We start from the raw sequence: 14,565 nt of genomic DNA on the forward strand, positions 1-14,565 counted from the left end.
CTTTACCCTAAACTCTTGTCGACCATTTAATTAGCCATTTGGTTTGGGACCAATTACAGCAAACTTAATTTATAATTATATCTTCAAATAAAGTAAATTAATGCTTCTAATAGGTGGAAAAAAAAGAATGAAGAATTACTGCTTTTGTCTGTTTTAAAACTCGTAACATCAATTCACACAATAATTAAAATATTTTAGAAATAATACGAGAATTATTTGTAAAATTTTAAAACATATGAATTGTTCAGAAAATTTTATATATTAAGAATATTAGAGAAAATTTTAGATACTGGAAATGACGGATAAATATTTTGAAATTAATAATAACATTTCAAATTCTATAAATATAAAACAAATAAATTTTAAAATTCGCTCAAACAATTTTATTAAAATTCCCTTTTTAAACGTTTTCTCCATATTTCCTAAATAATGTGCAGCAAATTTTAAAAATTTCTGTTAGCTTGTTAAACGGTGAAGATTTTATATTATAACTACATGCAACAAATTTGTGTCATAATACATATATGAAAATAATAAAAGAAAATACAAAAACTGATCATGCCCTCTTTTTATAATGGACCACCCGGTAAGATTCACAAAACAATTCAATGAACTTTTAATGAAATCTTTTTTCCCCCGGTAATAACAGCTAAAGAGGCTTATGTGAGCTCAGTTGGTTTTAATTGAGTGCGAAAGTAATTTCGAATTTTCGCAGACCCCTATTGTGAATGTTACCGGTTCCCTAGTCGGTTTTGGCGGACTTTTCTTTCATATGTTCCGAACAAAATTAATTTTATTTTCTACTTAAATTAAAGCAGAACGGATTAGTTTTATTGTTAGAAGATGAAAATAAAATTTTAACTCACTGATTTGTTGAGATCACCGCTGCTACGTTCGTAATATCTAGTGTTGGTTCTGGAAAACGACCTCAAAATAATTATTTTTTAAGCGATAAAATCGTACCAAGTGTTGCCCAATATATTAGACGTTGGTTTTTAAGTTAAAGGTTCCATGTCCTCCTCTGGAAATAATCTAGTCAATATTTTTTTAAAGCCTCATGTTTCCTTATAACGCAATCTATTTAATAATTTTCATTTTTTAAGATTTCGTGTCCTCTTCTGAAATAATATAGTCCATATTTCCTTGCTTCCTTATGAAACAATCAGTTTAACAATTCTTTTTAAGGTTTCAAGTCTCTTGTCTGAAGTCCATTGTGAAATAATCCATTTAATATTTTACATTTTTAATGCCTCGTGTCCGATTCTGAAATAATGTAGTTCATATTCTCTTGAACCCTTAAATGTTCCATTAAATGTGTTCCAAAAACGTAAAATAATGTGTCCAATTCTGAAATAATGTAGTCCATATACTCTTGAACCCTTAAGAAATGTTCCATTAAATGTGTTCCAAAAACGTAAAATAATGTCTCCGATTCTGAAATAATGTAGTCCATATACTCTTGAACCCTTAAGAAATGTTCCATTAAATGTGTTCCAAAAACGTAAAATAATGTGTCTGATTCTGAAATAATGTAGTCCATATACTCTTGAACCCTTAAGAAATGTTCCATTAAATAGTTTTCATTTTTAAAGCTCTGTGTCCTTTTCTAAACTAATATAGTCATTTTACATTTTAACATTACAATATTTTACATTTTTAATGTCGTGTCCGATTCTGTAATAATGTAGTCCATATACCCTTGAACCCTTATGAAATGTTCCATTTAATAGTTTTCATTTTTAAGGCTCTGTGTCCTTTTCTAAAATAATATAGTCATTATTCCTATAATTCTTTAGAAAGTAATCTTTCAAAAAATGCATTTTAAGGTCCCGTTTCCCCTTATTAAATAATCCATTTTTAAGGGAAATAAAAGAAACTCGAAAGAAAAAAAAAGGTAAAACTTAAGAACAAAACTGTGCTGGTATTTTCCGTTTTCGATGGATGTTTATTTCATTATGCAATCAATAGATATAATCCTTGGATGTTTAATAACAATGCAATTCTACGGATAATATTAATATAATACCAGATTTATAAATATTTATATTTTAGTAAACAATTTCGGCATTAGAATATAATAATGGAGAAAATCTACCGATTTCTTTTCAATGGGAAATAGGCACTAATGAATTTTAGTCAGGTGTATTTCCTTTTCTGTCGATTTTGTCGTAAGTATTGGCTGACCATGCGGAACTAAACACCAGCTTAAGTTAGATTTTGGCACTGTCAACTCTCCTGATTTGAAGCTTACGCCTTTTCAAATACGGGATTAGGGTTTGGATTTGTCAGATAAAGTCTGGTTGAAGTGTCACTTAAATGTTTCTTAAGCTGCGATGAAAAAGTACACGATTTAAAATATACGTATTTTTAAGTTTCGATCAGCAAAAAAAAAGACAGTAATTGCATGTTTGAAAGCAAAAAGTAATTTGGCGATGAAACCTATATTCAGTAAAATATTAATTTAGGTTACATTGCTTAAAAGGCGTATATATTCTTAGGAATTCGCTTAGATATAGAAGCTTATAATTGAACTACATTTTTTTAAAGCAAATGCGAGAGATTTTGAAAAGTAGTAAACAAATTACGAATTTTGATTACTTTTTCAAAAAGTAAATAAATTACAAATTTAAATTAAATTTCTATGAAGTAAACAAATTACAAATTTTGATTACATTTTTATAAGGAAGTAATGGACATTTTATGACAAACCAATTATTAAAATTAGTTTATGCAACACTCTATTTATAAATTTTAATAATATTTAAAAGTCAATATAAACAAGGTTGAATGTAATTAAATATAACTAATATAAGCAGGGATTTAAAAGATAAAGACTGTTAAAGAAAGTATGAGGATTTATGGCGCAACTACCGCTATAAATATTAAATACTAATTTACCAGTATATAAGACATGTTAACTTGATTCTACCTTGAGGTACCTTTTGATAGATGAAGGTTGACATAGTCGACAAATACATCCCCTCATTGGTGACCCGGGCGCGATATGAACTCGTCAACATCGATGGATGGTTCACATTAAACAGTTGATATGCTTAAAATATAGCTCTAAAAAATCCGGTGAAGTTATTAAAAGTTTCTTGGTCAATAAACAAAAAAAATGAAGAAAAAATTTAATGAGCAAAATGAATAAATAAATAAATTGATGAAAAAATTTAATGAGCGAAATGATGTAACTAAACAGAAAAGGAAGAAAAAATATATTGAGCAAAATAATATTAAAGAAATAAATTTAAAAAAACAGCATTTATCAACTCAGATACATTAATCTATATATTTATTTCTTTTACGGGGAACCAAAAACGTGGACATTTCTTTATCCAAATTAACAACTTTATAACCATCCATTATAGTTCATTTTGATAGTTTGTCTTAAGTAATAATGTAAGTAGTGTAGTTGCATATATCTGTTGTTTAGCAACGCTAAATCAGTCTATGAAATCTGTTACTCTAAGTAAGTCTAGAATTGGGTTTGTGAAAAGATCTGAGTATTAAAAGTAGCATAACTTGAAAACTAAAAGTTGCTGCTAGTATAAAGAACAGCTTTCAGTATAAACAGTATTGTGTTGAAAGTTGCAATGGGATGCAGATTGAGTGCTAAAAGTTGCATTGTGGTATAAATTCATATTTCAAACTACATTGCAAGATTGTTTGAGTGCTACAAGTTGTATTGTGGTATAAATTAATGCTATAAGCTACATTGTAGCATACGGAGTTTTTCTAAAAAACAAAACGCAATACCAACGCCACCTAGCTTGTTCCTCCTGTACATCACTGGTACAGAAGTTACCACCTTGTGCATGAGGCTCCTTGTGCCTTAATTGCAACAGATTAGGACAGATCATATTATCTGTCTCATTAGTGGCCAAAGAAGATCTATGGCTTATTGCAGAAGGACTAAGTGCTTCGAGACATGATGTAAATGCTCTTTCACACACGCGTCACATGAGCATATTCTTGACTAGGTTTCTTTTTTTCGAGACCTTGTGAACCATCCTTTGTTGGTCCTAGATTTTCTTACGTTGAACTTTGTTGTGCACTTGATTTAGCTTTGCTGATCGTTGGGTATAAGAAGCAAACAACATTGTAGCATAGTTATAATACTAACAGTTTTTGTTCTTATCATAAGTTTCTGCCTAAATGCAGTTTACTTAAATGCTAAAAGTAGCATAGCGGTAAAAGTTATTGCTATAAATTGCAATGTAATATAATTTAATAGCTGCTAAGCCACAGAAAACCCTAAACTACTATTATTAACAATAATAAATATAAAAATTTTTCATTTTAAATTTGCATAGTATTGGACATTTTATTTATTTAATTTTATTTATTTATTTGAAGATTATTATATTTTGGAGATTATTATCTTTTTATCTTTTAAATTTAATATGACCCTTTATTTCAAATTTAAGTCAAGCTATTTTTTCTTCTTTTATATGATGGGTAACATTAAATTTAATAATGTTGTTGATACCTCTAATTTAGAATTTTTTTTTGCTGTACGCAAAATCATAACCAGTTTAGTAGGCGAAATAAAATTTTCAATTCCGTTACTACTTATTAGTTTATGGTAAATAAACAATGACAAATGATTTCAGTATTGTCTGAAAATTTTCCTTTTTCAAACTTGATTAAATTTCCTGTGTTGAGAAAGACAAAATGAATTTATCATTTTCTTTACTAACTATTATGAAAAATCAGTAATTTCAATCTTAAATTAAAGAAATGACTATAATTTTCATCAAATGTAGAAGGAAAAGCTGTAATAAAGAAAAACAATTTAGATCATGAAAATTTGAAATTTAATGAAAAGTCATTTGCGTCGATTTCATTAAATTACTGGTTACTTCTGAAATAAAGGGAAATGGTCGAGTTAAAAATATTTAATTATTGTTTTGTTTTGAAACCGTCATTTTCTCTGATGGATTATTTTTATTTCAATTACAAAAAGGAAATAACTGTAATTTAAAGATAAAACCAAATTGTTTTGATTCTTTCAGCTGTGTTATCTTTTTAGAAAGTTTTTGATGATGCGTATGAAATAGAGTTTACGCGTGCCGGTCTTCTTTAATTTCAAAATTGAATTACAGAATAATTCTTTGATTATGCGTTATTGTGTTTTAAAATAGTGCCTGAACTAAATTGCTTTGATTAAATGAAAAGATATTTGCCTATTATTTTTTATTTTATTTATAAACATTCAAGTTTGCAAATTAATATACATTAGAAAAACCCTTAAAATGCGAGAAAAAAAACTGTAAATGGCAGTAAGAAGAAATTTATACCGAAAATTTTGAAATTATTAATTATTTCTGTTTTATTACTGCTCTTAAATTTAGAAAAAACAAGAAAGTTTAAAAATTAAGAAGAAAAAAACACTTTTTTAGATAATTTCATATTAGACTGTCACGAACGAAATTTGTAGAAAAAAAAAAGACAAACCGAACAATCTAATTTTTTAAAAAAGTATTCCTAATAAAAATCCCTGAACATGCACTTATCTTCTTTAAATACTCTTAAGTATTCATTATATACTTTTATGAAGATCTAAGTTTTGAACAGCGCAAACTCTTAGATACTTATTTCGTCATCAAAGATCAAAAAACTAAATACTTTGCAAAATTTCTTTTTAGAGTTACAGCTGAAAATGTTTTAAAAAGTAGTCGGAGTTAGGGTTAAGATGTGATTGAGTTCGTTATTGTTACTGCTGATGCAATTTGACAATAATGCATTGTATTTTCAGCCTAGATGCAAATTATGAAAGTTCTGCCTGCTTATATTGCATCTTCAATTGAACTTTGATAAATGATGATGACCTCAACCTCATTTCAACCTCAAAAATTCTAAAATTCTTGCATCTAATTTTTAAAAAGAAGTACAAATTAAATATATATTTCTAAAAAATAGGAATTGAGTTCGTAAATGCTAAGAATGTTTTTACCGCTTTTAGAAACAAAATAATACAATTTAACAATAAAGGAAACAGTACATTGTATTTACTGCTTAGATACAAAATAGGAAAACTCTGTATCCTATATTCCGTTTTGAATCGAACCTTGATAAATTTTGAAGTACGCTTTTTAACCTCTAATTCCAAAACCCTACCATCTAATTTGAAAGAAGAGATATCCCTAATAAAAATCCCCACTCAAGGCCTTTATTATGTAGTACTTTCATGAAGATCAAAGTTGTGAACAAAGTAAATACAATCCATTTCATTGACCGTTCCATCTGTCCATATACAACAATAATAAAGCCAGTTTTCGGCTTATAATCGTCTGCTTTTTTGATATACGAAAAAAGAACTTCCTGCTTATTTTGGCGCTGCTCTTACAGAAGAATTGTGGAATATGTTTGTGGCATCTTTTGTTGGTGATGATGGAAGTTGGTAGAGCGTGCGTGTGGGCATCAATTGCGGAGGAGGCGGAGAACTTGGACCAAGGTCACTAGCACGGACAGGTGACGCGTTGTTACAAGTTGAATTCCAAATCTGGTTACTGAATCTTGCTTACCTTTTAGTTCATTGTATATACATAAAAAAGCTCTTTTTTCATGTTTTGGTTGAGAACTTTGTTGTGACGCTTTTTGGGGGAGGCGAGGCAATGGGTCGTTTAGTCAGTTGTACGTATAGATTTAGTTTTTTCTTTCTTTTGAAACATTGGTGACTCAACTTGTGTAAGTGGCTTGTGTCAATTAAGAATAGGTGATGTATTAAGATTCAAGGCTGTGATGTCATGTGTTACTTTTCGAGTTTTACTTGTGTCTCGTCGTATTTTTGATTTAAAATGATGTTTTGTTTGGTTGCTAAGTGTTTAGGTGTAAACTATTTTTTCTCCTCGAGTTCATACTTTTTCTTTTTTAATATAACATTTATATAGAACATTTTTAGTCCATATAGGACAAGTAGAGCTTCTTAATGTTAGTTTTGTAGGAAACCATTAGAATACTTTGTTAAATTTGTTTTTACCAATCAAACATAGTCAATATGCGTTAAGCACACTATTTTTGAACTCTTCAACTTCGGAACGGCAGTAGATATGTCCTTTCAATACTGAAATAACATCGTTCATTGTGGTCTTCTGATAAAATTGGTATTCCTTTATTCTTAAATTTGTTAGTTACATTCTTAGACAGAAATAAATTAAACTGTAACAGTTTTTCAACAGTAACAGTTGTGGTATATTATGGATCAATGCATCAGAAATTATACATTTTAACGGTTGTTACATAAAAAAACATTTTGGCTCAATTCTTTTACTGCTTAAATTGTTCTTTGTCTACGCAAACCAGAAAAGATTGCATTTAAATTTACAGTTTTGCTAAGTTGTTGAGATGTTCAAGACATCAATAAATTCTGCTGATTTATACGGAAATAACGCTTTCCAACGTTTCATTAAAATAGCTATGTTTTTCAAACTTTCACCGAAACATCTACGCTTTCTAACGTTTTACTGAAGCAACTAGGCTTTCCAACGTTTCACTATAAAACAGCTACGCTTTTTAAAGTTTTACTGAAACAGCTACACTTTTACACGTCTTACTGAAACAACTAGGCTTTCCAACGTTTTACTGAAACAACTCACTTTTCATTGTTTTACTAAAGCAGCTTTATCAGTTTTATCAGTAAGCTTTTATCAGTTTTAATTGTAGATGTTAGGTGGATAGACCAAGTCGGAAAAAAACATTCTTTTCACTGAGTCTTTTTGCAAGCTTTGAATTTCCTTTAATTTCCCCCCCCCCCCCATAAGAACACACTTTTAGCTACTTAACGTATGTAGATATTCAGGTACATTTTGTACTCGGTATATTGGAGTAATACTTCTCAAAGCATCATTATATGAATTCAAATTGAGTTTCAAGTTTGCTCGTGTTTACATACTGAAACTGTAATGTAAATTTAAATGCATTATATTATCTGATAATGCCATATCACAGTAACACTTTTCAATGCATGTTTTTTATGAAATCAATGTGAATTTTCATTTTCTTTATTTAGTTTTTACATACAGAACTAAGTTGTTTATGAAAACATTAATTCAACGCACAAATATGCTTTTACCCAGCTTGAGTCAAGCCGAGTGCCTGGTGCTTTTGAGAAACATTTTTCTCGAGCTGAAGAGCAATGAGATGCTATAATTAATATTATTATTGATGAGGCTTACAAATGTTTGATACCTAGTCCTGTTTATTACATAAATTTTGTTTTTTTCCTCCTTTTTAAAAAAAACTAACCTTACATTAAAAACATTTATTATATTACTGATAATAACAATAAATAAAATACTGAAATGAGTTCAGTTCTCAAAGCATTGGTTATTTAGAAAACCTTGAAAATCTGGGTTGTTATTGCGTATAGCGACAAAATCTTAAAAGAGAAAGGAAAGAGGATTTGGTGAGACTTTCCCTATTGTTTATCCTTGGTTTTTTGATGTATCAAGATTAATTCAACCAAACTGTCTCAATAGTTTCTTCTCTATTAACCCGCCCACTCATATGAAGAAAAAAAAATATTTGAGAAAAACATTGAAATATTATTGATTAAAATTGAGAACTAAATTTCATAAACTGGGTGTGGAAAATGGTATCAAGGTCGTTTCCCGAAGCGATTGTTTATCTTGAGGAGTAAAATCGCTGGCAAATATGTAAGAATCCAAAAGATACAAACTGTAGATTTATCATTCATTGTTTTAAAAGTAAATAAATAACATGTGTTTTCTTTATTTTGTAAACAATAGCAAACTTTGAGATCAGTTAGTATTAAGCTTCATTGTTACAATTTATTAAATGATAAATTATAATATTTAGCAATCAAACTTGCCTAATTTTCATGTTGTAAAGAGAAAATGCGTCATAAAACATTTTTGTGATTTTCGAATGCTTCTTTCGTTTTGTGATTTTTGAATTCGTTTTTTATCTTAGTTTCTTTTTGGAAAATTAATTCTTTATAAGAATATATTCAGTGTACTATACATCGCTATATTCACTGTATATATATACTGTATTGTGTATATGAAGTTTGTTACATCCTTGTTTTCTTGTTGTATGATCACTTATGTGAAGATTTAAATTGTTACCGTTTTCTCTAACAATTGTATGGAATAATCATTTTTTATTTTGAATATTACAGTTCACATAGTACAGTTATAACTTTCATTTCAGTTATTCTTGAAATATTGTTCATGGGATTCGATCCTACGTTAGACTCTTTGAAAACGCAGCTGGAAGGTGCAGCCAGCGTATTGGCGAATTAAACTTAATTAGACTATTCGGAGACTATTTGTTAGATGTAATGTAGAGGGATGTCATGCTACGCTGCGTATAAGCATGCCATGAGAAATTGTCAAATATGGAATGCTGTTTTTCTTATCAAATTGTTAAGTTTAGATACGATTTGTTTTATTTTTTCACTGGAATTCGCCCCACTAATACCATAAATTCGGATGCCCGTTCGTGATCGTATAGTGATCAGTATTCCCGCTAGTCAGGCGAAAGGTCCCTGGTTGAAATCCTGGCAAGGCTCCCAAAATTATGAAGTTAGTGTGGAGAATTACAGCGAACGAATAAGAATAGTATCTAAACTTAGCAATTTAATAACAAAAAATAGCCTTCCATGGTTGACAATTTCTCAGGACATTCCTAAACGCCGTGGCCCTCACATTTCATCTACCACATAGCACATTTTCCATATTGTGAAATAACCACATCTTCCACATCTCACTAAAATTCAATTCGCCCACATTTTTCAGGAAAAGTCTAATTCGTAATCATTTATTTTTTTCTCACCCCGTACGAATATTAGCTATTCAGCTAGTTTACAAGAAACATTCCTTGATTTGTAAAATAACCATTAAGCAAAACTTATTTAAAAATTGTTCAACTGATATGAATTATTTTTAAGAAACTAAAAAATAATATTTTCTTTCTTCCACAGATATACAGCGAAGAAAATTCCAAAGCTATGCATCCATATGAGCTCCAACCGACGCTGTGGACTACCACCTCTTGAGAAAGTGCGTTCCATCCGAAGAGTCATCACGAGTCCGATATCTTTGTCCGAAACCATTTCGGGGGGACGAATGTCTTCCTCCGAGACGGGGACGTACCTGTCAGCAGTGAAGTGGGGAGACGAGGGGTACTACCTCAAGGAGTTCACGAACAAGTTCAAACTTCCACAGGTGGCCAAGATCATCAAAGGACAATACCAAAACTTGGGTGTCCCCAGTCTGCCATCTCCGAATCTCAACCAGATTGTATTTCTTGCCTCGGCAGGCATCAAGCTCAAAGTGATCGCTCAGTGCGTCAAGTTCAAAGATGCGGGCCGCAGGATGATCCCCGTGGGTGCCAAACTAGCTGTTCCAGAAAACTATGACGGCTGGTTCGAAATACTGTCAGAAGATGGTAGGGCCGTCAGATGCATTGAAAGCGTTGCAGAACTTGCAAGGAGGAATCCCAAATCCTGTCTCGTACGAGATAGCATCAAAGTCCACCTTCCAAGACCAGATGACGTGGACAGTGTGTGGGACAAAACTCGGACCATTTCTCCTGGAGAAGTGCTCACAGTGGGTGAGATCCTGAGTGGAGTTTCGCGCGGCAACCGCGCGAGCGGAAAATATTTGGGCTGCGTCACATCTTTTGGTGACACTGTATATCTTCCACTAGAGCTTCGAGGACGATTTAGTACCATAGCTGGAGAGGATAATATATCTGGAGTGCACACAGTCAAAACGCTCATGTCCAAAAGGTTTCCAATTATGGTTCGCTTGGTTCACGGTAAACCTCCAGTCGGTGTAAAAACTGGCTCACAGTTCGTAAATGAAATGAGATTGTATTCATTGATTGAAGAAGAATGTCTCGTTGCTATGCCATTGTCTAAAGATCTCGGAGTTGTGCCTATCCCGCCAAATGCTGCTCTAAAAGTTCTTGCACCAAAGAACTTTGAAGCGCTGACAAAAATGTCAGAACATGCGGCGCTTGCCAACAAGTGCCATAGTTTAATGGTGGAGGTGTCTGGTTGCATGCAGGTCTGTGATGTAGCATCTGTTCGTGAAATCAAAAATCTCCCACCTTCACCACAGTATGTTTATACACGCCGACAAGCACCGAATACTTATCGCACTGTTCCTCTTGTCAAACGTAGTGCTTCAGATCCACAAGGTACCAACATGTCTGGTAGAGCTCATTTGGAAAGAGGGATGTCAACCCCAAATGATTCATCCCTCCCAGTGAGTGATAATGTCGATGAATTTTCAGATTCAGATGATTTGCGGTATGACGAAATAGATCAAATATATGATTACGTAAGAGGATTTGCTCCACTTCCAGTTAACATAAAGAACGAATTCTCAGTAAACGAAGAACACAAGACGCAACTACTTCCGCAGATCGACGGAGTGAGCAGTAAATCTAACGAGCGCAAACCACCCGAGCCCCCACCCATCGAAACTATACCAGTTAGGAAATCCAATGGTGGCATGGTTAAGAATAGTCAAGCACCACATAAAATTACAGTTAGTATTGTGAACCGAACACCTTCCTTTAAGACCAAAGAAATATATATACCGCATCGAAGTCAAAAATCGAGAAAATGTGCCGAAGATCATATTTACGAAAAGATTGACAAGCGAAAAAATGGTTTGAAACTGGTCAAGGTATTCGAAACCCCCGGTCGTACTCCCTTGCGCTCAAACAGTGCAAGTAAAATAGTCCAAAATGGGTCTACAAATGCCAACTGCGATAATAACAATAATGATAGCAAAATTCCATACAAACGCCAGAGCCAATTCCAGCAGAACCAAGTTAATGGCAAATCACGGTTCTTAAAAAACAACAAAACGCATGCTCATAAGGATATATCTGGTATCAACCGGAATAATAAGTCCCAAAAGACATCGTGGATGAATAGCAGTGTAAAAACTATAGCCACATCTCCGTTGTTTCACATACGTTATAAATCTTTGACCGATTTGCTTATGGACACCAAGAAATCTAGTCCGGAGTCGAGCAACTCCTCTTCGGGAAAAAAGATGAACGGTTCCATTGGTTCAACTTCATCTTTGTCGTCTAAAGATGACATCGATGGCCCAGATGACCACTCTGACATTGTTGCCGACAATCAGAGAAATTCCAAAAACTGTAGACGACTTTCGAGGCCAAAGTCTTTGTCCAACCTTATCGGCGACGTCTCGCCAAAGAGAAGATTGGACAATCACAATTACTATAATCTCGTTCAAAACGATCTCATTAAACCGCCAGAACTGAACTGTCCGAAATTCTATTCAATGCCAGACTCTTCTAGGTACACTAAAAACCATTTCGGAAATTCACACCATTCGAAAAAACTGGGGACATTGTATTTATGAGACTAATATAGGTTATAATTGTTATTCTTTTCTTCTACTGCTTATGAACGTTTTAGTTCAAAAGCATGGACTGATTGTAAAAAGAAACAAAAAAAATTATCATTATTTAACGCTTCTCTTTTTTGTAAACTATTGTTATTAGCCAAGTTCCAATTTTTTTTTCAACAAACAAAACAAGTGATGTTCTACTGGTGATAAACTGCTTCATTTTTTTTATATTTTCTTTTTCGTCTTTTGTTTGGACGAATAAATATCCTTATGTGCTAAGTTGTCATTTCTTTTTTTCATTTTAGCCATTTTTAGTTTTGTTTGTCAAAATGGCTATTGAGGGTGATTTTAAATGTAATGGGATGTTTGGAGTCAACGTTTATTAAACACTGTGATAATTTTTTCACACTCAATCAAATTTTGTTTTTTTCCCCACTAGAATAGTAATTATTTAGTTTATAATGAAGCATTGACTGCCCTAATTTTATAATAAAATGCATAATATATTTCTGAAAGTGTCTTTAATTATAACCAAAGATACGCTTTGTTACAATTTCAAGATGCATTTAAGCTTAGTTGAGACATTTAAACCTTTACAAATGCCGTACAACTAAATGTGAACAATAAAAATCAATATTACTTTAAAATAAATTTTTTGATTCGATTCCTCATTACCAAAAATGCAACAAATTAATTTGAACTATATAAATCAATAAACAAAAAAAAGAATGTTTAGGTAGAGAACAAAATAATTATCTTTTATTTAACAATTAATACCATAAATCCTCATGAATAAAAAAAAATAGTGCGTGGAGTCCCTCCGCGTGGAAGAAGTGAAACTTCGTAATGTAGAAATTAAAGTAGGAAGGGGTAGAAATTGATTTTTAGTGAAATCATATTGTTTCTTTAAGACAAACTTTATTAACAATGCTTACAATTCACAATTGGTCGCATCTTTTAATTATCATTTTCGAGTGGAGAAATATTCAAATCTATAACATTTACAATGGGATTATGATAACTAAAGTAAGATACGAAATGTTTGAGTTCTATTTTTTCAATATTTCTTGCAAAAACTGCATCAATGGTAGTTCCCCCTTTGGTTGTTGGATCATTCCTACCATTTATCATATCCAATCCAAGGATCTTTAAGGAAGGTTAATAATGTTTCAGCTTCAGGTAACGAGAAATTCACATTAAAATCTCCTGAAAGGATCGCAGGCCGCTCACAATAATCAATTTCTTCACCAGTAACGTCTGCCAGAGCTTGTGAACCAGCACTGGATAATGGCAATAAAGATTTTGCAATAAATAATTTAATATCCCTCATGGCTGCAATTGGTGAAATATGAATGGCAATTAGAAAGGAGAAAACCTAACAATCAATTGATATTCACAAGAGACGTACTTTGACATAACCTTAAATCCGTCGCATTGTCAGTGGGATTGTTTTCACTAATTTCTTACAATTGTTATCCACTAAGTTTGAAAATAAAAAATACTACCCTATTAAATTATGTGTGTATTAAATCAAACTAAAATATTTATAAAAAACAATACGTTTATTATTTTTATGCTAGTGAGAACCAAAACAATTTGGAAATGAATGAGGGAAAACTGGATCCTACCACGTGATTTCCCGGATAATTAAAATGTAGCGTTAAACGTTTAACGCAACCTTGTTGGAAGTCGCATAAGAAGTATCACTTCAAAAATATAACATATTAGTGTGAACTATATAATCAGTAATATTTAAGGAAACAACTCAATTATTGTCTATTTCTCATTATTTCACAATTAATAGCGATATTCCCAATTTACAAGAAATATAAAAAAACTAGGAGGCTCCGCCCCCTGCTCGCTAACGCTCCCCAACCCCCGAGAATTGCTACGCAATCATGTGGTTCACGCCGTGAACTATGGCTCGCTGCGCTCGCTCGCCAATGAACACAATGTTCTAGCACAAAGACATAGCATATTATCATCAAAGACATAGTATTTTATCATCAAAGACATAGTATTGTACTTATGTAGAAGAATTCTATCGATGTTCTTATTGGCTTTTAAAAAAGTATAATAGCTATTTAGATTGTACATGGTGAAAAAATCAAAACATTAGCTAAATGAGAAACATATTAGCAAAATAAATTATCAAATATTGTAGTTACTCACCTAAATTCAACTAAATATGTATAATAAA

At 31.9% G+C, this 14,565-nt stretch overlaps 1 protein-coding gene across 3 annotated transcripts in view; it reads left to right on the plus strand.

Annotated features, from left to right (window-relative positions):
* The window catches only part of LOC107456593 (uncharacterized), an 84,732-nt gene extending 72,088 nt beyond the window's left edge, over positions 1-12,644 (plus strand). For all 3 annotated transcript variants that reach the window (XM_016074499.4, XM_071179676.2, XM_016074498.4), the window contains exon 2: positions 9,950-12,644. In XM_016074499.4, the coding sequence (XP_015929985.1) occupies positions 9,987-12,377 (2,391 nt within the window). In that variant the 5' untranslated portion in view covers positions 9,950-9,986 and the 3' untranslated portion in view covers positions 12,378-12,644. The remainder of the gene's footprint in view (positions 1-9,949) is intronic.
* The last annotated feature ends 1,921 nt before the right edge of the window (positions 12,645-14,565 follow it).

The sequence above is a fragment of the Parasteatoda tepidariorum genome, chromosome 1 (genome assembly GCF_982258835.1).
Source record: "Parasteatoda tepidariorum strain Cologne lab strain chromosome 1, Ptep-v5.0, whole genome shotgun sequence".
Taxonomy (NCBI): domain Eukaryota; kingdom Metazoa; phylum Arthropoda; class Arachnida; order Araneae; family Theridiidae; genus Parasteatoda; species Parasteatoda tepidariorum.